The 23,696-nt window shown below is 46.5% G+C and overlaps 1 protein-coding gene across 1 annotated transcript in view; it reads left to right on the plus strand.

The window, feature by feature from the left end:
* The window catches only part of Kif26b (kinesin family member 26B), a 399,468-nt gene that overhangs the window by 130,630 nt on the left and 245,142 nt on the right, over positions 1-23,696 (plus strand). Inside the window, exon 3 of the mRNA XM_055608810.1 lies at positions 18,295-18,828. Within this exon, the coding sequence (XP_055464785.1) occupies positions 18,295-18,828 (534 nt within the window). The remainder of the gene's footprint in view (positions 1-18,294; positions 18,829-23,696) is intronic.

Here is a 23,696-nt window from a genome sequence, read left to right on the forward strand (position 1 = left end):
CTCTGTCTCCACCCTGTCTTCAGCTTGTGTGGAGATGAAACCCAGAGCTCCTTCCTGCTGGGGACCTCTCTCCTCCCTCCTCCCACCTCTTAGCCTCCACTGACAGTTGTCTGGGGAATGTCAGAACTCAGCACGGGCAGGCCTTTTATCCCTGTCTGTGTCTCTTGTCACAGGAAGCTGGAGGTTGGGTCAGCCCTCATCTGCTCCCTACATCCCAACTGTTCACTGTGACAGTGTGGAATGCACATTCCATTATTGGAGAAAGTCTCAGTGCCTTTGGCCTCTCTTCTGCAAGAGACTTTGATCTTTACTTTTCAGCTTCTCAGGCCACATCTGTTTTCTCCCATGCCCTTGACCACTAAGTTTTGGTGCCTGCTCTTCCTTGCTATTTCCTGCTGGTGTCCCCTCAGCTGAAAGGAAGGGAGAGAATGGCTCTTGATAAAAACTGGATTTTTTTGGGAGCAAGGAGATCAGCACTTGTCTTTCTATTGGAATATAAAGATGATGTTAACTCCCAACCTAAAGAAAAATTAAAAACTCTTTTTTAAAAAAGTGTATTTTTATTGTTGTTGCGTGTGTGCATCTAAGCCAACCGTGAAGGTCTTGATCTTCAGCCTTTTTCTCTACACTCACTCTAGCTGATCCCACCCCATTCCATAATTTTTGTACTTTTCATCATTGACTCCTTCAGTTACGTCTCCATTCCATTTTGTCCCTGAACTTGACTTAGTAGCTTATTGGTCCATTGGTGCTGCTAGAAAGTAGTATCACAGTCCTGATGATTTATAAACAAGTTTATTTTTTTTTAAGTGATCTGAGGACTGGGACGTTGAAGATCAAGGCAATGGCAGATTTTATCCTGCTTATACATGCCATCTTTCTCTTGTGTCCTCCCACCGTGGAAGGGGGCGGGAGCTCTCGGGGGCCTCTTTTTTAAAGGTCAGCTCTAGAGCCCTTGGGTCTTGACCACTTTACAAAGGTACAATTTAATGGATTTGGGGGACATTTGTTCTACTACAGCAGTCTATGGAGTTAATTTTCTACCTTTTCTCTCTTTATTTACCCCACCAGAGCAGGGCCGGCTTCTTGCTGTTCTTAATCATAACGATTCTCTTTCCGGTCAGGGCCTTGGAAAGCATTCACTGCCCCGCTTGGAGTGCTTCTTCAGTGTGCTTCTTGTAGCTCACACCCACTTCTTTGTGGTCTCTGCTCAAGCAGAGAGGCCATGGTGCCCCCTGTGGAATAGTGCCTCACTCGGATTGCCAGCGTCTGCTCTCCTCTGCCTTGCCTTATTGTTTTCCCTGGGTCACACGGGCTGTGTCCTCCCTGCTCATTTACTCCATGGTAGCATGATGTTTATTGACCCGTCACTATTTTGGGGGGCTCAGTGAATTCACTTTCATGGAGTTGCGTGGTTTCGTCACCACGGGAGTGCGTAGTCATATGTTTCCAAAACTCCATGTGCCTAGTTAGGTTTACATTTTTTTCTTTGATTGTAAACTTGTTCCTGTTTAGAGACTGAATAAAATAATGAATAGGTAAGTGACTCATATTTCCTCCCTTATTAACTTTTCAGACACAAATAAATGCACCTAAACTTGCAATAAAAGATTCCAGAAGATTTTTATAACGGGTTTTTAGTTGATGGCTGTAAATAGAAATGGTTTAAATAACAGTAACAAGTTATGGTCTGGCTAAAGGACCATCGTGTTTTGAAGAGGAAAACATCAATAATCGCATTTTACTACTTTCCCAAACCTTTGAAATAAACACACAGAATTCATTAATGTTGAAGCATTTAATAGAAATAAAAGAAAACAACAAAAATCACTGTGATACTAACTGCCAAGAGTTTAAAGGTTTTTAATAATGTCTCAATAATATTGGATTAATGAATTAGCTTCTCAGAAAAATGGCTGGACTCAGTGAACAATAAATCAGGTTATACTATTTGCAAAAGCAGCAACTAAAATTCTTCTTGTAAATAATAATGGGGAAAGATCTGGAATGAATCAAGCCACTGTCACAGCTGGGCTGTGTTTTCAGCTCTCAAACACAGGAGAATTGAATATAACTGCATTTGAAGCTCAAAGAAGACATAAACAAAGTCCTTTGAGAATGAGCTTTTGTGAAAATTCATTAGGGAACTGCATGAGAAACCACTTGCCAGAGACAGACTCCCAAAGGCTTTGTCTAGGAACAGTTTTAAAGTCTTGTGGGCCACCTCTTGGCCCAGACATTGTGGGTAGGCAGTTCCGAGAGCAGTTTGTATATAATTGCCACAATCCTTCTCCTAAGAATAGGTGATTCAGGCAGTGACTGTGGAGTCACGTGGCCTGGTGCTGCTGGGTCGGTGGACACACTAAGTTTGTGTCAGGTGCCAGCTCAACCTGCCCAGAGGTATGTATCATGTGCCTGGAAACATTCCTGGCAGTGTGGAGTCATTGAGTGTAAGATCTTGCCAGGTTAAGTGATTTTTCTTTGTGGAGGAGATTTCTGGAGATTCCCAACAATCTCTGGATAGACAAGGTCTGGAAGCACTTGAGGAGTAGATCCTTATGTGGCTGCACAGCTACCAGGAGGCACTTTAGCCCACTCTGAAGTCTGCCTTGTCTCAGACTGTAGAAACTGCCAGTAGTCTATAAGAATGTGGTAGGTTACTGTAGTAGGGGTGTGGGTTTTTTTTCCTTCTGGTTCCAAGTCACTGGAATAATGACTCATGATACTCAAAATATATTTACTAAATACCTAGGGCATATACCTAGGCTCCTCTCTGACTAGCTCATAATTTAAAATAACCCATTTATACTAATCTCTACATTCAGCCATGTGGCTAGTTACCTCTGCTCAGGTACCATGCATCTGACCTCTTCACAACTTCCAGGAAGAATCTTCCTGTGCATCTGGTTCTATCCCAGAATCCTTTCTGCCTACTGGATGTCCTACCTTCTATTCTACCCTTTTCTATAGCCCATAGGTTTTTTTTTGTTTGTTTGTTTGTTTGTTTGTTTTTAACTGACAGATGATGCATCCATACAATACACAAGGTATTCTTTCTTCAGGTTCCACTCTCATACCTGCCACTTCCCTGACTGTTGGTCATGGTTAGACCCACATGCACATTTTGAAACCATCAAAGCCCAGACAAGGCTTCGCCTGAACTTTTTTCCAGATGTAAACGTCCTGGTGCTTGAGAGATGTGCTATTGTTCTGCATGCCATGGGGCATTCAGGCTTGACTCTTGGAACCCAGATCTGGGCTCTACCCAGAACAACTGCTGGTTAGGCAGGCTTCTGTTTAGTGGGAACATCTCTTCTAGTCTGCAGCACTGGGCTAGTCCAAGATTGCAGAGCATCTGTGTTTGAGTTCTTTCTAGAGGCAAAAAGTCTGGGCAACCATCTCTAAGCCATTAATTCTCTTGGCTTGCCTCTTATGTGGACTTAAAGCAGACATTTGGACGACAGAGACTTGGTTTGTTTTTCTGGAAAGTTCCGTTCGTCTGCCTGGCCACCACAGTGAGACGAAGCGGCAAGGAAATGGCTTTTCACAAGTGTCTTTTGAGTGTGGACACACTATTGTGATGTGGGCACTAATAAAGAGTAGGCAGAACATGAGCCGTGCTGGTCTGTTTTGACCCATCTGTTGTGATACTTAACTGAAAGCACACCTCTGGCTGGACAGAGGGTCAGAGAATGGAGAGGGACATTGTGTTGGGCTTGGCACTTTCATCTCAGCCCTTCATACCTGAGTGCTTACCCAGATAGTCCTCTCTGCTCTTCTGTACTGTCACCTCTTCTCATACCTAGGCCTTGAACCATTAGCTACAAATTGAGACGCTCACTGATAGGGCATAGCTTTCATGCCAGCTACACTTTTTTCACATGTTAAGCACAGGAAAATGTTTGCATTTGTAGGAACTGCATGCCGTGTTCTCAGGGCTCATCACAAAGAGCTTTTGTATCTGTGATTCAGTTACATTCAATTACATGGACTTACCCAGGGAGGAGTGGTCTATGTGACAGTCTGATAAAGAAACTCAGCCTCAAACGACTGAGTGATGTGGGCACTGGGAAGCTAGTTCAGTAGTTGCCTTGCTTGCTGCAGAAGCCAGAGGGCTGGGAGTCATATCACCAGAAGCCTGTGTAAGTGTTGTGTGTGTGTGTGTGTGTGGGAGGGGGGAGATTGAATGACTTGCCACGGTAAAGCTATAACCTTAAACTAAAACTGGGGTCTTCAGAATGAAGTCCAGAGCTGTTCACTGAGTCCCCACATGAAGAGGGTAGACTGTTCTATCTCTTGAATCTTTAGTTGCAGCATGTTCTGAAATATCTATACGGTATCTATATTCTAATGTGCAGCAAAGAAGTTCACAAGTAGATACTAAATAAACAAGGAATGAATGATGCTGGTTGAAGAGACAAGTGAGTGAATATGCTGAATGAATGACTAGATCACCCCCGCAAAGCTTCACCACGCTTGTATTGGAAAACTCTGCACTGTAAAATGCTATTGTAAAAAGTGATCACGTGCAGGCCCTTTCTTTCTTCTGATTGATGGTTAACATAGATAGGCTAAATCAGGTTCTCACCAAGATTCTCAAACGGTACTGATGAATCCATAACCAAAAGTTAAAATCAAAACCTAGTTAAGAAGGTTTTGTCCGATATTATTCTCCCTCCCTCATTTCCCTCTTTATAGTTCCCCAGAAAATACTCAGGGCAGAGTTTTGCAATCTAGACTTCACTAGACTACACAAATCACTTTATAAACATTTTACAGCCCCTTTTCTCAAGATCAGACAAGAAATGTGATAGAGGCAGGTATGGGAGAAGAATGAGTTTTCTTCCTGTGATGTTCCTAAAACCTTAACTTTCAGCCAGACCTTTTCATAAAGCTTATTGTGGAAGGAAGGGGCCTTCACAGACCCCAGTGTGGCTTGGTCCTGGGAACCTGACAGGAGTAAGGCAGGGGTGAAGAGACAACATGTGTCAGACCCCGGGAAAGCTGGCGCTGGGTGGGCCGTGCTTGCTTTGATGGGAGGCGCCTGTCACAACCCGGATTCTCGTTGTTGTATTTATTACGTCCAGCACACACAGAGGAGGGGCTAGCTGGTCTCAGTGGGAGGGCTCTGCAGGGGAGCAGTCGCAGGCTGCAGTCACCCATCAGGAGGGAGCTGTGGCTGCGAGTTTGTGCACTCATTGCTCAGTCAGTTGCTCATTAACAGCAGTACTGGGAGGAGAGGAAGGCTTTGCCATTTCCTCGGCTCTGAGACACCGGGGTCCGTGGCATGGCCGTGTCCACGTCAGCCATACACAGCCACTTGAGACTTCATCCTCTCGCCACAGGGGGTGAGGAGTGGGAGCTGCCCAGGATTTATGTCTTCCATCCTCCGCAAATACGTAAGCAGGAGTTTGGTGATGAGGGGCTAACTTGGGATGTCGTAAGTGGGTTTAGAAGTTGGTGCTCTGAGTATAGGCATCTTGTGCCGCATTTTAATGGGATGTCCTCACCTCTGTTTCAAGATGTGCCGAGCCATTTCTAGTGTATCAAGAATGGAAATAAAAATGTGCAGTAAGGGCTGGGAGATGGACCAGTGGGGAAGGCGATTTCTGGCGACCATGTAAAAGCTGGGTGCAAGAGAACAGTCTGTAATCACTGCCTGCAGAGAGGCGGAGACAGTCAGGTCTCAGGAGCTCACCGCCAGCCAGTCTAAGCCAAAGGGATGTGCATTAGGTTCAGTGAGACCCTCTCTCAAAACACAGAGCAGAAAGTATGTCCCCACATGCATGGGGCACTTGTTCAGTTAAACACAGTATGTAATACACACACACACACACACACACACACACACACACACACACGCATGCACACATACAAATGTGCAGCTCAGCCCTGACCACTAAGGGTCTCCAGCCTTGGGTGTTTAGGTCAGAGTCTTTGGGAGCTTCTTCAAACAAACCAAAACCAGTATGGGCCTGGGTAAAATGGTCCAAGTTTTTATTTTTATTTTTATTTTGGAAAGAACAAAGAGATCCTCGGTCTCTTCTATAATTGTACCAAATTACATCTTCGAATGACTTTGTCTTCTTGTGGCACTGGTTTTCTTTCTCCAGAAGGGAAACTGCATAGTTACCATGATGTGAAGTCTGACCAGAGGTTTGAAATGATTTTGCAGGCAAAGCCAGCCCAGTTGTCCCCATTGCAACCCTGGCCAAAGAACAGATGTAAATGACAGCCTCCAGAAGCAGTCTTTGAAGCCACACACCAGGTCCACAGTTTCAAGTGAGCAAAAATCTGGGCCACAAGTGCTTTCCATTGCACGCTTGCCGAGAAACAGCTGGTGGCTCTCTGGGCCACGCCACTGTCGCCAGGAAGGGCGATGTCTATAATGCCAGTTGGAGGGAAGGGAGGAGGCTGGGATGTGACCTCTACTAGCATGTGGGTCTTTAGTAGTCTGAGGGATGTCACACACCCTCCGAACACAGCTCCGGTGCCAGCTTCAGCTGGAGTTGAGCATTAAGGGAACGAGCCATTTAGACTTTATGTCAAAGGGAAACCAAGGAAGGAAAGAGCCAGACTATGTGTAAAATATCAGCCTCCTTAACCACGCAAAAGACCTTTCTCCACTGAGAGTCATGAGGAGGGATCCTGTGATGGTGTCAAAGGTTAGCGTTTCTGCCATGACAGAGTTATTGGGGGGGAGCTATAGATAATGGTTTATTTTAAGGGTCAGGGAGGAGATTCAGTCTGTGTGCTGTAAGATACTCAATAGCATGCTTGCCTCTATACCCTAGCTGTCACTGCCTCCTCCCAGATATAATAGAAGATAAAACAAAGCAACTGAAGAGTTTAAAAATGTCTCTTTGGGGGTCAGAACCATTGGCAGCCAGAGGGAATTGAGCAAGGAAGCCTCATGCTACAGCTCTGTCTTTAGCCTTTGCTCTGTGTCTAAAGCGCTGCTTATCACATCTAGAGTATTATTTGTAAAGAGTGGTCACCTAGCACTAAGTTTCTCAGAGGAGGCACAGTCACAGAATAGGACAGGGCTTTCTCATCTACTTCTGTCTAGGCCGCAGCTAAGATTGTACACATGAATGAATCAATGAGGCAGGTATCCCTTCTCTTCTCAAGTCCATCTCCCTTTCCTTACATTCTCCTGTGGCCTCCCAGGGGGCTCATTGGTACATGGATTACAGAACCCCTTTCCCAAGATTCCAACACTTGCCCCCTGAGCATCTACGGGAGGGCAGGACCTGCCTGCTGAGAGGTGTCTCAGGCAGGGGCTACGATGAAGCAGCATCTTGACAAAAGTGGTATAAGGTATTTTGGGGCCGGACAAGCCCTCCCGACCTGTCATGACACTGAAATGTCTCAGCCCAGTTATCATCTTGAGAACAGACTCCAGGGGGTCAAGAATGGAGGTTACCATTGAGATGGAACATCACAGCATGCTTTCTGCCTCCTGGGAATTGGCTGTGATTGTGGAGATAGAACACGTACCTCTCTCATAAGGAAGTGTTTGCTGAGTCGCATGACTCGGAACAGACTGACGCTGCTCCCTAGCATGAATGAGCAAGACTGTTTGTGTATGTATGAGTGTGTGAGCGTGTGTACGTGGTTTTGTGGCATGGGTATATAAGGGAGCCACAGTAAGTGGCATTTATTTAAAATGTACACCTTGGCACATTTGCACACAAGTGCACACACCCACACAGCCATCCCCAGGGACAATAATGAGCAAACCTTTTACCTTCCAAAGGTTATCCCCTGGCTTCAAGGGCAGGTAGAACTGTCACCAAGGCAGGGACCTCAGTAGGGACACAGAGACGGTGTGTCGGGGAGGAGGGGTGCAAGGACTTCTGTGGGATGGAGGGAGGCCCATGCTGATGCTACAGGGAGACCCCTGAGCTGCTGGGACAGGTTCTGATAGTCAGCTTGAGGGTGTAGGTGAGGCCTGGAGCACTGGGCCACAAGCCCTTGGGGGGCTGTTGAAGCCCTCGCATTTGCTCGGGGAAATGGCCAGAACAGAACTTTTCAGCATATTTTATTCTTTAAAAAAAAAAAAAAATCCCATAACTAAATTTTAGGAATTCAACATTGTTGTAGTAAATCCAAGAAAATGCAGCCGAGGACACTGGCTCAGTGTTTCATGCGTGTAAGATCAACTGAAGGGCATCTCACAGAGAGCCAACAGATTTTAAACAGCCCTATACAACTGGAGCTCTTCACAGAGTGGGCGTACCTTCATTCCACCTGGTGGAGCCCAACAGCCTGCACAGCACGGTGCCTGAGGTGTCGATGGATTTCAGTAACTGGAAATCGAAAATCTCAGAATGTCACACTAGAACATTGATTTTTCTTGTATTCGCAAAATTCAGTATTCAGGTGCCTTTTCAGCATTACTCTGTGTGTGTGTGTGTGTGTGTGTGTGTGCGTGTGTGCACAGACAAAATTGCCTAGGCCTCTGCATGTGCATGGGAGGTCAGAGGTCAATGCTGAGCATCATCCTCTGCCACTCTCAGCCTCATTTTTTGAGGCAGTGTGTTTACAGAACCAGGGGATTGCCATTTTGGCTGGACCGTCTGGCCAGAGAATCCCCTGGAATGCATCCACCTAGATGCTCACAGAGCGGGGTTACAGAGGCTCTTACGTGGGTGCTGGGGATCTGAATTCAGGACCTTACACTTGTACAAGGAAGTGCTTCACCTGCTGAGCCATCTCCCCAGCCCACATTACTCCTTTTGAAGAGATTAGTAAGAGCCGCTTTTCAGTTGGCCCATTCCAAGGAAACGCAAAGCCTCAGCTTCCATGGAAACTGACAACTCTAAAATTAGTTGAACCTTTAATATATAGAAGAAACTAGGAACCATTCAGGGGGCATCCCAGGAGATTCAAGTTCTTAAGACGTGAACTTCTCCAACTATAAAGCTATAAGTATATGTATATACAGTATATATATATATATATATATATATATATATATATTCTCTCTTCATAGTTATAAAAACAGTGCTCAGTTCTTCTGGATAAAGTAAGCTACAAATAAGAAAACTGCCACCATTATCACCACCACTGCCGCTGTCACTACCACCATCTGCAGTATGAAGCCAGTATCAGGTTCAGTGTTAGATGCTGAGAGTAAGCACAACAGAAGGGCTACGGTGGTTTATTTGCCACCAGTAATCACTACTATCAATTATTTAGCAAGTCAAGAACTGTGCTGAAACATTACATCCACATCAGGTTTTATCCTTATCAATAAAATAGGTGTGATCATAAGTTCATGCTCTTATACCGAGGGATCTAAAGCATGCTTAGGTTTTTTTCTTTTTTAAATGACTCCTGGTCATGGATACTGAGTGACAGAGCCATGTCCTGAACCTCCCGCATTCCACCAAAACTTTGGAAAGAATCTGTAGAACTGTTCACGAAAACTAGTTTTGGAAAGCCCGTGACCGAGACAGACTATCCTCCTAGTGATCATGATGAGAAATACCTTGCCTAGCTTTTGAGTGATTTGTGAATTTTTAAAATCATATTTTGAGGGTGTGAGAGGCAGCTCCGTGGCCTGCTGTGCAAGCGTGAGGCCTGGAGTATGGCCCCCCGGCACCTCCGTGAATGGTGGAGAGTACAGTACCCTGCCTGTACTGTGTCCCAGGGCTTGGGAGATTAGTAGAGCGAGCTGGCCAACAAGACAGACAACTTGGGGAGTTCCCAGTTCAGTGAGAGACCCTGCCTCAGTATATCATGCGGAGGGTGATCAAGGAAGAGGACCAACCTCCACCTATATGCACACGTATGTATGTGGGTGTACATGTATGACCATGCACACACACACACACACACACACACACACACACACACGCGCGCTCTCGCCACAAACACACACATGCAGTAAGATAACAGTAAAATGAAAAGTAAAACTCTTTTCTTTTAAAGAGAGAGGAAGGTCTTTTTGTCACTATTACTGAAGTTTAAATATGATTTGTTCAATGTCTCTTATGCTCGGTGAATTATTTCTAATCCTTACAACCCTGTAATCCGGGTGATATTTCCCACTTAGGCAGCTGACAGAGCCAAGGCTCAGGGCAGCTTTGCAGGTGTCACCTGGCTTCCGGGACAGAGCATCTCCCCATGGCAGCATCTTTCATCTTCTGCGCTGTGGCTCTGTTCTGCTCCTTTCTCAGTGTGTATTCCTCGAGCCTGTGTCTGGGTGTGCTTTGGGACACTCAAGAGCATGGTTGGTGACATCAGCTCAGTTCTGGCGACAAGGGAGGCACATGATGATCCATGGCGAAAGGCAGAGAATGTGCATGTCTGTCTGTCTGTCTGTCTGTCTGAGCCGAGAGCTCTTGTCTTGCAGCACCTTCCCATGCCCTGTTAATTACTTTGTAACCTGCCCTTAGTGCTGCTGAGCCCCACCCCTGTGCAACAGTCAGTCACACTGAAGTCTCGCCTCGCGCATGTGCTTGAGGGGCCCACATCTGTGCGGTGGTTCAGAGCAGAATCGCCCAGGCTGGGCACAGCCGTGACTTCTCAGCCTACTCTAGTTTCTGATGTAAAACAACTTCAGTCTGACATTTAACATTTCTCCCTTTGGTGGTTTTCCTTTTCCCCTTTGTCTCTCTGAGCTCATTACCTTGCACGCCTTTATGCCTTTACGTTCTTTTTCCTCTCTCTCTCTCACACACACACCCCAGGATCGTGTGCACACCGGCGTGTGATCTTCATTACTGAGGAAGCACCACTGGCATGCAGAACCGGCTAACAGTGGTGACAAATCGTCAGTCCAGGAGAGACAGCCAGAAGTTTCTGTTGAAGCTGTAGATTAATGAAGTAGAACTGCGAGCAGGCTCTCTCTCGAAGCTTCTCGCTGGGGAGAATGTGTCCCCTGCCAATCAGAGGGACCCTCTCAGGGACTTCCTTCAGTTCATACACTGCATTAGAGAGCCCTGGAGGCTGGGTACCTTTCCTGCGAAGAAGAGCGGCACATCATGACTGTCCAGCACTCACTCATTCCCTGGCTCCTCTCCAGAGGTGGACCCAGCCATTGGCCCTGGCCTGGGAATTACAGCAGGGATAAAGGGTGCTGACCCGAGCTTTCTCTGTCTGTTCTTGCCGAGTAGAGCCAGCATGCTAAGAGGATGGAGGAGATCCGGGCAATGTCCCCTTTAGGTCCCTGAAGCCCCTGCTTTTAAGTCTTTACCATCAACCCCCTATGGAAAATGACACGGAGGCTCAGGAAGCTGAAAGGCTATAAAAAGCAGAATCTTCTTGGGGGAAGAAGTGTTTTTTGGGGGTAGGTGTGGATGACCCTGATTTCCAATGTTTAAACTGCCCTTGCTCACAAAAATGAGTAAGCTATGTCCCACCTCCTGAGGTGGACTCCTCACTTCTCTGAGAGACTCTTAAAGGGAATGGGCTGTTATCCTGTTATCCTGGGGTTTGCTGCCTTTTGATTTGTAAGCTTTCAGTTTTGCAGTTTGCCTTCAGAAGACTCATTAATAAGAACACCTGCCTTAGGAAGACAGACAGCTATAAAAGAGCACCCAGGGAGAAAGGACACTCAGCAGGAAAGGTGACAGGGTGGGAACGCAAACCCTAGGCCAGGGGGGAATCTCCAGGGTGTGAAGGTAACTCCTCTTGATCCGGGAGGCTGCCTGCTGTGCAAAATAAAACATTTTATTCTCAGGGCCCCCGTCTCCTATTCCAGGCCTCAAGGGACAATTGTTTAGGGGGTGGGGGGGGGGGGAGAAACTTTAGGAACAAAGTGGAAAGAAACTGCTTTTGAAGAACAGCTTAAATCTTGTGCAGCCTGTTACTAGAGGCCTCTAGACTAATAAACCAGGAGCAAACATCACCAGGAATTTGTACAACACATGCTCGATGCTGACTCCAGCTGTTGCCTTCATCAGAGACCCAGAGGCTTCGGAGGAACACACGCAAAGCACTCTTTAGGCTAAAATAATGCACAAAAATCACCCTGCCCTCCACAGTGGCATTAGCATTTATTGCTAAGCAACCTACCCCTCGGAGGCTGACGCAGAACAGAAAGCAACCGGGAGCATCCGTAAACAGCACTGTTTGCCTGGCCAGTGTTGTCTTGCCTGAGCCCTGCAGACTCCACAGCCCTCATTACCGGTCCCCGCTCATCCACCGCGGGTCTGCTACCACCTGCTTGCTAGGGGGCCAACCTCAGTGAACCACGGGTGCAATGCTGGTCCAGAATTCCTCAGCCGTACCGATGATCAGGAAATGATGGTGGCAGCTATGTAAACTGCTACTCGCTTAGAAATTTAGGAGAAAGGTGACAAGATTAGCTGAGGTCAGAGAGTCTCTATTCTGATATTAAGGAAGAAACAGTACGAGGAGGGTGGCCACAAGAGGCTCATTCGTTAGGAGCAGTGGCCAGTAGCAATCTGTACAACGGCCACTGTAGCAAACACCTGAGAGGACCAACTAAAATTAGAAAAGTATATTTGGTCTCATGGTTCATAGACTTCAGTCCACGGCCAGGTGGGCTCTTGCTTTTAGCCCTCTGGTGAGGCTATCACACAAGAGTAGGTGGGAGGAGCCCATGTCAGAGGAAAACTGATCACTTCCCCACCAGGAAATGAGTGGGGGTGGGAGTGGGAGGGGGTGGGAGGGCTCACAGTCCCCTTCAAAGGCCTGCTTAGATATCCTGAGGACCTCTCCCTTAGGCCCTGCCTCTTAAAGGTCATAGCAGCAGTCTGGGAGCCAAAGCCTTACTTACCTCATGAGACTTTGGGGGAATATTTAAGATGCATATCATCAGGGATTCATTTATAAAAAGTGTATAACCGGGGGCTGGAGAAATGGCTCAGAGGTTAGGAGCACTGGCTGCTCTTCCAGAGGTCCTGAGTTAAATTCCCAGCAACCACATGGTAGCTCACAACTGTCTATAATGAGATCTGGTGCCCTCTTCTGGTGAGCAGGCAGAACACTTGTATATGTAATACTTTTTTTTTTAAAGCAAATAAGTGATAAGCATAGAATGAATTTGTTACTTAACTGCTTTAGCTTAGATTTCACCCCTACCATTCATTCATTCACTCATTCATTCATTCCCTCACTCATTCATTCATTTTACAAGTATTTCTCATGAGATTCTGTTATAGGTACTGTGTAAAACATTTAAGGACTGAAAAGCCAAAAGAATATTTTCCCCTACATAGCTGAGAGTCTAATGGAGAAATAACTGTGCAAATAAACATGAGCAACAATAACTTAGACTCTAGAATTAAAGTTTGAAAAAGGAGGGATGATGTCATCAGATGTATGTTTTGGCTAAGCATGGAAGAACATGTGACGTGGGGAATGCTAAATGCATTAACATGGCTATGGGCAGAGGGAAGGCTAGCATGGGCCTGCAGGCGAAGGCAGCAGCCCAAAGGGGAAGGCTAGGTTGAGGCCTTCTAGGAATTTCCATTTAGCAAGTTTGGATCTAGGATGCGAATGAAAAGCAGACAGAGATGGGTCTAGATTCCTAACCTGGACCCCTTGATAGCTAATTATATTATTTGCTTCGATAGCGATTACTGGAATGAGGAAAGATATAGGGCAAAGGAATTTAGTTTGGAGTTGTTCGTTTGAAGGGTGGTTTTGAAGGGGTAGTATTTAGGAGGATGATCACAGACAGCAAGAGAGAATTCCTAACCATCCGGGTGATGGTGTGGATGGTCACTGGAGGCTGAGCATGGGTGTAGTTACCTGGGGGAATGAAGTCTCCCAGCTGTGTGACCCAGTCTAAGGGAGTCATCAGACTGAGAGAGGGCTTTGTGGGTTGTGGCAGGGAACCCCCCTTTTTTTCCTGAAATACCCTAGGACAAGTGGCAAAGCCACAATGACACCAGAAAGCCACATTATGGAGTTTTCTTTGTTCTTTTGTAGTCATTACTAATTGTGACAATTTAGGTGTGTGAACATTAACTCCACCAGCCCCTTCCTTCTGAGGGCCTTTACCAGGTACGCAAACATCTTTTCAAATTCCTCTTTGTGTGGGTGATGAGACAAAAATAGTTTTGCGTATCTTCTCTTAAAGATGAGAGTGCTTTGACATTAAAATTTTAGGCTGAAAATATTGCATAGATACCAACAGGTAGTTTTCGTAAGTGCTGAAGTAAGAAGGGAGGTATTCAAATAGGAGTTCTGCTTGTGTGTGGTTTATGCTGCTCCAGTTTGACTCTTCCCTGAGGTGACAGGGTGGGACAGAGGCAGAGTAATACAAATATTTCAAGGCCCATGAGCCAGGCAGGCATAAGGCTGGGTGCCTGGCTCTCCTCAGGCTTTGGTGAGGCAGTAGTTCCGCCTCCGTTCATCTTCTGGGCCTCGCCGTCATGTCAGGAAGTCCCAGCATGTGTGTGCTGACCACAGCCCTGAATGCTCCCTGCCATTTGCTTATTAAATAAATAGATAGATAGATAGATAGATAGATAGATAGATAGATAGATAAATAAATAAAAGCTTTGGGTTAGAGAGATGTCTCTGTAGTTAGTTGCTCTTCCAGATGATCCGAGTTCAGTTCCCAGCGCCCACAATGGTGGCTCTTGCTAGCTAGTAACTTTGATGTCGGGGCATTTGGTGTCCTTTTCTGGACTCCATAGCCACCTGTGCATGCACACACACACATACACACACACACACACACACACACACACACACACACACACAGAGGCACATAAAATATTTTTAAAAGGTGAAACACCAAAAGGGTTAAGATAATCTGGAGGGCTGACAATGTGTCTTGGCTTGTAACGCAGGGACAAGGTTCTGAGCTAGATTCTCAGTACATCACAGCCACCATCCAGCTAGACTTACAGAGTGAGAACATAACACTGCATCTTCAGGAAAGGAGCAGGCTCCCACTGGAGTCCATGCATGGAGCCTCTTACTTGCTTGTTGTCACTAAGCTTGATCGATGATTTCCTTCAATGGCAGAAGATAAGGCATGTTAAAAGCAAGAGCCAGGGGCTGGAGAGATGGCTCAGTGGTTGAACGTACTGACTGCTCTTCCAGAGGACCCAGGTTCAATTCCCAATGCCTGCATGGCAACTCACAACTATCTGTAACTCCAAGATCTGACACCCTCACACAGATGTACATGCAGGCAAAACATCAATGCACATAAAAGATAGATAGATTCATTTGACACTGAATCCATCCTAACTTAGCATGTATGGAAAACCAAGTCTGTTGATCATTCCTCTTTGACGTCTTCAGCCATACTAAAGTATTTATAATGTGTAGAAAAGCCCTGGAAAGACATTTTGGTTCCCATATGTCTCCCTGTACTTGTTGAAACCTAAGGATGATATGAGCCATTGCAGGGCTTTTGGATCAAGGGCTGCTTACCTGGACGAACATCTCTGGACTATCAGCCAACAATTGATTCCTTATTCAACAACTGTCTTAGCTTTCCTCTCCTGGCAACAGCAATGAGTCACTGACAACTTTTTGGCTGCCTGAACCAACATATTGGGAATCGGCCCAGCTGCAACGTTAGTGGGCTTGTTGGGTCTCTTAGGGGCTGGTGTTGGTTGAGTGTGGAAAAGAATGACAGAGCTAGAGCCCTCAAAGATGGCTTGTGACTCGGAGGGCTACAGACTTCCATGGTGTGCGTGTGCTGATGGACCCTGGAGTCACTAGGGATCGGACTAAAGGGGTGGGAGAAGGGTGTGGCACTTGATACTCTAGGAGCCAAGACGGCACTTGGCTGTGAACTCACACGGGACAGGAATTGTCCCCAGGTCCCCAGCACGGCATGATGTTTGGCCTGTTAGAAGCTAACGTATCAATGGGTTAAATGTGGGGAAACAGGTGTGGCTCATGAGCTATGTAGGGCACATGTGTCTCTGTGTCACTCAGATTCAGAATCTAAGCCTACCACTCCAAATCCCAAATGCCAGCAAGTGTGCACCTGGCTTCTCTTGCATGCTTCCTGTGGTATTTCTTCCTTACCAGTGAGTTAACAACGGTGATATTTCAGACGGGGTCTTATGTAACCAGCATGGCCTCAGACTCACTGTATAGCTGAGAATGACCTTGAACTTCTGATCCTCCTACCTCCACTTCCTGCATCACCACATCAGGCTTATATGGTGTCCTAGACCACGCCCACGGCTTTGGACATGCTCGCCAACCATCTGCAGTCCCAGGCTAGCAAAATCACCTTAAAGAAGCAATTAAACAGGTTTCTCGAAGCCCAATAGATTATCGGTACCTTGAAAGCATGTCTGGACGGCTGTGAATTCTATTAAAATACCCTTCTGGTTTGTCAGATTATCTTAAATTATGCAGTGAAATGTGAAAATAACCAAGAGAATGGTGGCATGATCCAAGGGCAAAATGCTCTTGGACCACTTAAAATAACATTTTCAAATGGCGTTTCTTGATGGGAAAGTTGTCATTATATAATGTCACGTGGAAAAACAATACATTATATTGGCACATATGGAGGGCCATATAAATTCCTTTTGAATTGAATGAACATTTCCTTTGTAACCTTCTAGCTGTAAAAAAAAAAAAAAATCATATATAGATGTGTTCTGACTCCTGTTGTAGAAAATCATGGGCAGGTAAGTGGCCAAGACGTCTGTGGTACTCCGACGTTCTCATCCCTTTAGAGCTGCTTTGCTGGTAAACCGGGGTGACAGTCTGCTCTGGAATGCATCCCCCACCTTGTAGATGTTCCTCTGGGTCTTACACGCTCTTGAGCTATGACCAAGCACTGCCCGGACAAAGCAGCTACCGCTGAGGAGGACGCCACGGTGGGCCTCATCTTGTTTTCATGGCTTCTCCAGGTTGAACCGAGTCCTCCCCGACCTCCTATTGCTCCAGTCACTTTATGCGCTGTTGCGAGTTTCCGCCTCCCGAGCCCTCCGTGCCACTGCTCTGTGAAGAGGCCTCTTGATTTATTAATCAATTAATCAGTGCACGCTGAGGGGCTGCTCGGGGTAGTTAAACAGGGAAAACAAAATGCTGGGGCCCATCATCCAGACAGATCGTGATTAGGAACGAACCTCCCACGGACTCATCTTCCTGCCCACCACGGCTGCCCTCACTTCCTTCCCTCCACGCCACTCAGTCCAGATGGGTCTCTTCTCCATAAAAACTGACAGTGCTTTTCTGAAGGGTGATTGTGTGTGTGTGTGTGTGTGTGTGTGCTTGTATTCTAGAGGAAGATGAGCTTCATTCACTGCTCACAAGAATTGTTGAACTTGCAAACTTTGCCAGGCCCAAAACATGCCATGGCGGTTCTGTTCATCCATTCACGGACAGTACTGTCCTATCCCGATTTCCCCACAGATGAAGTCATGGAGCTGGATGGATATTACAGCAAGCACAGGGCACAGTGGCTGTACAACTGAGGAGAGGTTCAGTGCGATAAGCAAGCTGTCCAAGGTCACGAAGAACTCCAAGGTCACAAGGAACAGAACTGGAAAATATTTTGATACCTATTCACATGCCCAGAGCTGTTTCTTTACGTAATCCTATTTCTGTAGAAGTTAAAGCAAAGTAAACTTGTCTTTCACATATGACCTTGGAGCGTGAGATATGAGAGTGGGTTTGAGACAGAGGTCTCATGTCATAGCCCAGGCTAGCCTGGAACTTTTAGCAACCCTCTTTCTCACAGCTTTCTAGCGCTGCTGTGTACCGGTGTGAGTCACTACACCTGGCTGAAGATTTTTCACTAGTAGTTTTAGGTAAAGCTTGTTGTGGGCAGGGAGCACCTTAGACTAGTCAGGGAATCAGAAAGAAGATACAGAAGATGGCTCCTCACAGTGCCTACAGCGGTGTGCTGGCTGCTGGAGCGTGCTGGATCCTGGACCTGGGATCTATTAGTCAGTTTTCTTCTCTGTTGTGCTGACTTAGCACACACACTGCTGAGGCCAAAGTCTGGCAGAATAGAATCTCTGCTCCCAGTCACAAGCAGCACTTCCATTCCTTGCCAGCTCTCTGCCACCCAGAATGAGGCCTTCACCTCTACCGTGCTGGACCAGGGAGGAAGCAGGCTGTCTGTAATTCTTTAGTGGATGTAGAAGGGTCTAAAATGGTCTCCTTCAACTGAGCAATAGGGGAACCTAGAGATTGTGTTTTGTTAGTATTTTTACAGTTTCCAGTACTGAACCCTTGCGTGTGTCCTCAACCTGTTGCTTCTCCTGCTCTGGTGGCCGCTGACCGAGCAGTCAAGCCCTTGGTTTGCAGACATCTGAACTGGACTTAACACCGCTGAGTGACAAGCTATTCCTTTTCTTCTGCTTGTGTGTTCTCTAGGACCCCGCTTTCTCTTCCGTGATTCACGACAAACTCCAGGTCCCTAACACCATCAGGAAGTCCTGGAATGACCGAGACAACCGCTGCGACATTTGTGCCACACACCTGAACCAGCTCAAGCAGGAAGCCATCCAGATGGTGCTGACCTTGGAGCAGGCAGCTGGCAGCGAGCACTATGACGCCTCTCCGGGCTCACCGCCCCCAGTCTCCAGCATCCCCGCACTGGTGGGGTCCCGGCACGTGGGTGGGCTCCAGCAGCCCAGGGAGTGGGCCTTTGTGCCTGCTCCCTATGCCACCTCTACCTACACGGGCCTTGTCAACAAACACAGCGGCAAACCCAACAGCCTCGGGGTCAGCAATGGCGCAGAAAAGAAGAGTGGGTCCCCAACCCACCAGGCCAAGGTCAGCCTCCAGATGGCCACCAGTCCGAGCAATGGCAACATCCTCAACTCAGTGGCCATTCAGGCTCACCAATATCTGGATGGCACTTGGTCCCTTTCGAGAACTAATGGGGTTACCCTGTACCCCTATCAGGTAAGCACCCCTACAGGCAGGGAAGTGCAGGGTTTCCCTCGTTAAATACTGAAATGAGTACATACTCTAGATATGATAACATAGTGTATTGTCTAGCATCTGATCTAGTACCTGATAACAGGAGATTTAGAAATTAAGACGAATAGACAAGAGTGTTTTGACCCCGAGATGGCAGTAGTTCTCTTAAATTTAGGATGTTTGAAGCAATTGATGAGTTCGTCAAGGCATCACTAATAATCCAGATAATTTTATCGTTGCTTTATTGTTTATAGATGAAGGTCTGTGTTGGCATCCCATTCTCGCTGTCTGTACCATCTGAAAGGGGTGGAGAACCTCTTGTATATTAGCGGACCATCACCTTTTCCCCTCTCTGAGACATCTTTACTTATGTTGGAACTGGTCCCAGAAGGCTTTCTCCCGTGGTTTCCTCCTTTCTCCTTTTCCTTCATTAGATGCTGAAGAGAGCACATACCCTCAGGGTGTTTTATATGAAAGCAAGAGCAGGTCTTAAATCTGGGGGAAAATGGTCTTGATCCAGATGTACACTAGGAAGACGGAAGAATCTAGAGGCCAGCCTGGGCTACCGAGACAGTTCAAAGCCAGCCTGAGGTGTATAGTGAAAACAACACAACACAACAACAATGAAAATTCCCCAAACAAATGCAAACTAAGTCATCCAAGCCAAAATATAAGAAAAATAATTAGTCCATATTTTTCCCAGGGGGGGCTTTCTATTGGCTGAGGGTCGGCGTCAACAGATGTATTCTGTCCTGTGTCTGCTGTGTAGGGACCAGCACAGACCCTTGACTGTCACTGACGTGGAGAGGTGGCCACAGTCATGAGTGTTGGGAAGGTAACTGGCCTATTAGATAATCCTGGACACTTCATGAGGCCACTCCCCCATCTGTGCTGTGTCATACGAGGTGAGCAGTCTTCTTTCATCATACAGGGATCCAAGCTTCCTTGATCTCTCACCATCTCTCAGGGCCCTCAAGGGCACTCCACTAGGTCTTTTGTAACCGGCCAAGGAATGAAGGGGAGGTGCGGAGGCTCCTGAGTGGGTCTGAGGCTTGACCTGGGTGTACAGTGCTTCCGTCCATGTTCTAACTGTCAAGAATCCAGCGTTCCAGCCCCACTTCCCTGCAGGAGAAACTGGTAATGTCAGCCGGCCCCTGTGCCCAGAGGAAAACCAAACCAACTGAGGGTACACAGAGCAGTTTTGTGACATGAGGGAAAAAATCCAGGGAGGCATAAGAAGTGGCTGATAAAATTGTGCCTTATAGTTCCTCCAAATAAGTTTATTTAACCCTATAAAGCCTGTAAGGCCAGGAGGAAATAGTTAGATCTTCTTTTTATAGTCAAGGAACAGGACGCTTAGAGAAAGTGAATGACCTATGACTACACAGCCAAAAATAGATCATCACTAGCTTCCTCCTCACCTGGGAACCAATTTCCCTGCTGTGAGGCTTCCAACCTCCCTAGCTTGGCCCTGTGCAATCCCCTATCCCTCTCTTTCCCACACATGGCTTCCTTTGAGATCCAGAACAAGCAGAGGAAACAATTCTCATTTTGGCCTGCAGGGGCTGAGCAGCCATTTGACTTTTAGATGAAGTTTTTGTGTGGCTTATCTACATATACCACATTATATCATATCACCATATATTTGTAGAGCATTTAAATAGGATAAGGAAAAAGTAAGGAAACCATTAAGAAGACTTCATAGCTGACTCTTGAAAGTCACTGCCTAGGGCTGTGTGTTAGCTTGCTTTTCTTCTGGTTTTAAAATTTGTGGCCATGAGTATCTTGCCTGCATGTATGTATATGTTCCGAGTGTGTGCCTGGTGCCCTCAAAAGCCAGAAAAGAATGCCAGATCTAGAAACAGAGTTATAAACGGTTGTAAGCCAACATGGGAGCACCCAGTGCTCTTAACCACTGAGCCGTCTTCGCAGCCTCCAGGGTAGCGTTCTTTCATCACGACAGATATCAGAAATGATGCATTTGCCGAAGAGAAAGGTTTTTGAGGTTTCAGTCTGTGGTCAGCCAGCCTCTGTGGCAGTTACTTTCCTTGCTGCTCTGACTGAACACCTGACAAGACAACTTAATGAGGGAAGTTTTATTTTAGCTCATAGTTGAAAATGATACAGTCCATTTCAGCAGGGAAAGTACAGAGGCACATGGCTCCAGATAGCACGTGTCTGGGACGTCTTCCGTCCTTGCATCTCTGGACAGGGGCAAGGAAGAGAAATCTAGTTCCCCTTTGGCTTGCTCTTTTATATAACCAAGTTCAAGCTTGGACTTGGCTCCTCAGTTAATCTTACCTGAAATTAAGTCCACAGATATGGCCAGAGGTCTATTTCTCCTGTGTTTCTAAACCTTATAGCTTGTCTGTGCTGAGACAAACTATGTATTACCTCATTGCTAGGAAGTAAGAGAGGATCCCAAAGCCTGCTCAGAGCATGTCCCTAGTGACTAAAAGATCTCACATAAGGCCCTATCTCTTAAAGGTCCTACCATCTCTCAGTGACGCTGTTCTGGGACCAAGCCTTATCTATCATATGGGCCCTTGGGGAACAGTCCGTACCTAGAGCTGTCAGGAACAGAACGGGTTTTCTTTTCATCATGGATGTTTGCCTTTTTTTAAAAAATCATTTAAAAATACACAACACATTTAAATATATTTTTTTAATTATAAGAAGTAAAATGTGTTTGTTTTAAAATAAAACGGAGACTATATGAAAAAGTTCAGATGCGACGTTTGAAAGCCCACCCTGCATAGAAATGAGTCCCGTAGTCGCCCACCATTTGTAAACCTGCTATGAGACCCGGTGCTGTGGCTTGAGCTTGATAGACTGGGCACGGTTTCCTATGCTGTTATGTATTTTTCTCAAATATGATCTTTGGGGCTAAAATAGTAGCTCACGGGAAGAATGCTGGCTTAGCCCCTACATACCCTCTTTAATACTTAGCATCACAAAAAAAGAGAAGGAAAATATGATGTGTAATGTTAAGATGACATTCTCTGTGATGAAGGTGTTGTAAGGGATATAACAAGATATCAGAGTTTAGGTTTTATGAGCATACATTGCGCGCTCGGGAGCACGGCCTTCCACACAGGTGGCATTTTTACCTTGTCTCTGATAGTGCTAGCGGTATAGACTCATGTTACACAGACAATTCACATTCACATCTCACCTTCCACTCTGGAAGCCACCACAGCTGGTAGCTGGACTTCCCTAGGGAGCCGGCTGCTACACCAGTACAGACGACACAAGGACAAAGGACCACAGCTTTAGTGTAAAATACCCAGGGGTGGAGGTGCGTGAGAGGGACAATCTAGAAGGTGCCTGAAGGGACGGTTGAGGACATGGATGCATTCCTTTTATAATATATTCACAAGAGTTCTCCTTTTCTTCCATCCTGTCTCAGATGAAAGAGACTTTCCTGCACAAGAACAAGTAATTTTTAGCCCTTTTCATGGAATAGACATTGTGCTTTTTGGTAGGTGGAACTGTCTCCTTAGGCTGGAAACCGAGGTTCCCGTCCTGCTTTCTTCACAGTGAGGGAGAGCCCAGGCACACTGCACACGATGAGGTTGGTGGGTGCGTACATAGTTGGAGCCATATCAGCTTGGCTGTTCTGGGACACTGAGCAGGAACTGGAATCCAGCTCTTGTTGTGGCCTAAGACCAGATTCAAAGGTGATGCGTACCAGTTCCCATCTCGAAATCGGCCTGGATACATTTTATTTGGCAACGGTAGAGCTGACCAACTCATGTATTTCCCCTGAGTAATGATTACAGGGACCGGAGGAAATCTCTCCGGGATCAAGAGATTTGGGGTCTGGCTATGAATCAGTGTCCCACATGTTGTGACGATGTCACCCTGGTGCCCTGGGGCGTGGGCTCTGAGTCTGGCAGACTGAGTGTCTCCTGTTGTGAACATCTCCCTGCAGTAAATATTCTGTAGTTCGTGGTCTAGCCAGCTCGTCAGAGATGGTTGACTGCTCTGAAAGCCAGCTGCAGCTGCCCTGCTCACCCATACTCCCACTTCCCTCCATGGAGCAGATTTCCTCTGGCTGGAGCCAGAAGTGTTCCTTGAGCAGGGAAGCATCTAGAGTTTAATGAGTTGAGGGTGCGGCCCCACTCCCAGCAACCTGAGCCAGTGGAGACAGCACAGAAGAAGGCTGTCCTTCTGAACCTCAGAGGCAGTAGAGATGACAGAGATGAGGCCACGCTTCCAACAGGGAGCCTGTATCCTTTGTGAAGCTCCTGCTTCACAAGAGGGGAGAAAGAAAGAGGATAATTTAGGAGGCAATGAGATTACCTCAGACATGATAAATGAATCACAATTGCAGTTTCTTGTGAAATGTCTCTGAGAGTTGATTTCAGGGGAGAAGGTGAGGTGAGTGGGCCCTCTCAAAGCCAGACTTTTTTCTGTTGACTTGTCAACACTCAGTGTACTGTAAATCAGCACAAATTAGAATGTGCTCGCCAGTCTTGCCACTAAAGGGACGTGAGTAGATCAGTTCTCAAGCTCATCTATAGATTATCTCCCTTTGAAGGGCAGCTGCTTTGGCATGATTCACTCTCACCATGGTAAATGGCCACAGGAAAGATTGGCGATCTCAGGTTGCTGCCATTAGAATCCACTTCTGTGGGTTGGCATCCGGCTCCTAGACCAAGGGACAAGGAGAGCTGGTCCAGATTCCTCATTGGTTCAAAGTAGCACAAACTATGGTGTCACAAAGGCCACTGTTTTTAGATGGATGGAAGGCTGTTATTTATTTATCTTTATATGCCCTTCCACACATAAACTCTGAACACACACACACACACACACACACACACACACACACACACACACACACA

Source organism: Psammomys obesus, unplaced genomic scaffold, assembly GCF_907164565.1.
Source record: "Psammomys obesus unplaced genomic scaffold, mPsaObe1.curated_primary_1811, whole genome shotgun sequence".
Taxonomy (NCBI): Eukaryota; Metazoa; Chordata; class Mammalia; order Rodentia; family Muridae; genus Psammomys; species Psammomys obesus.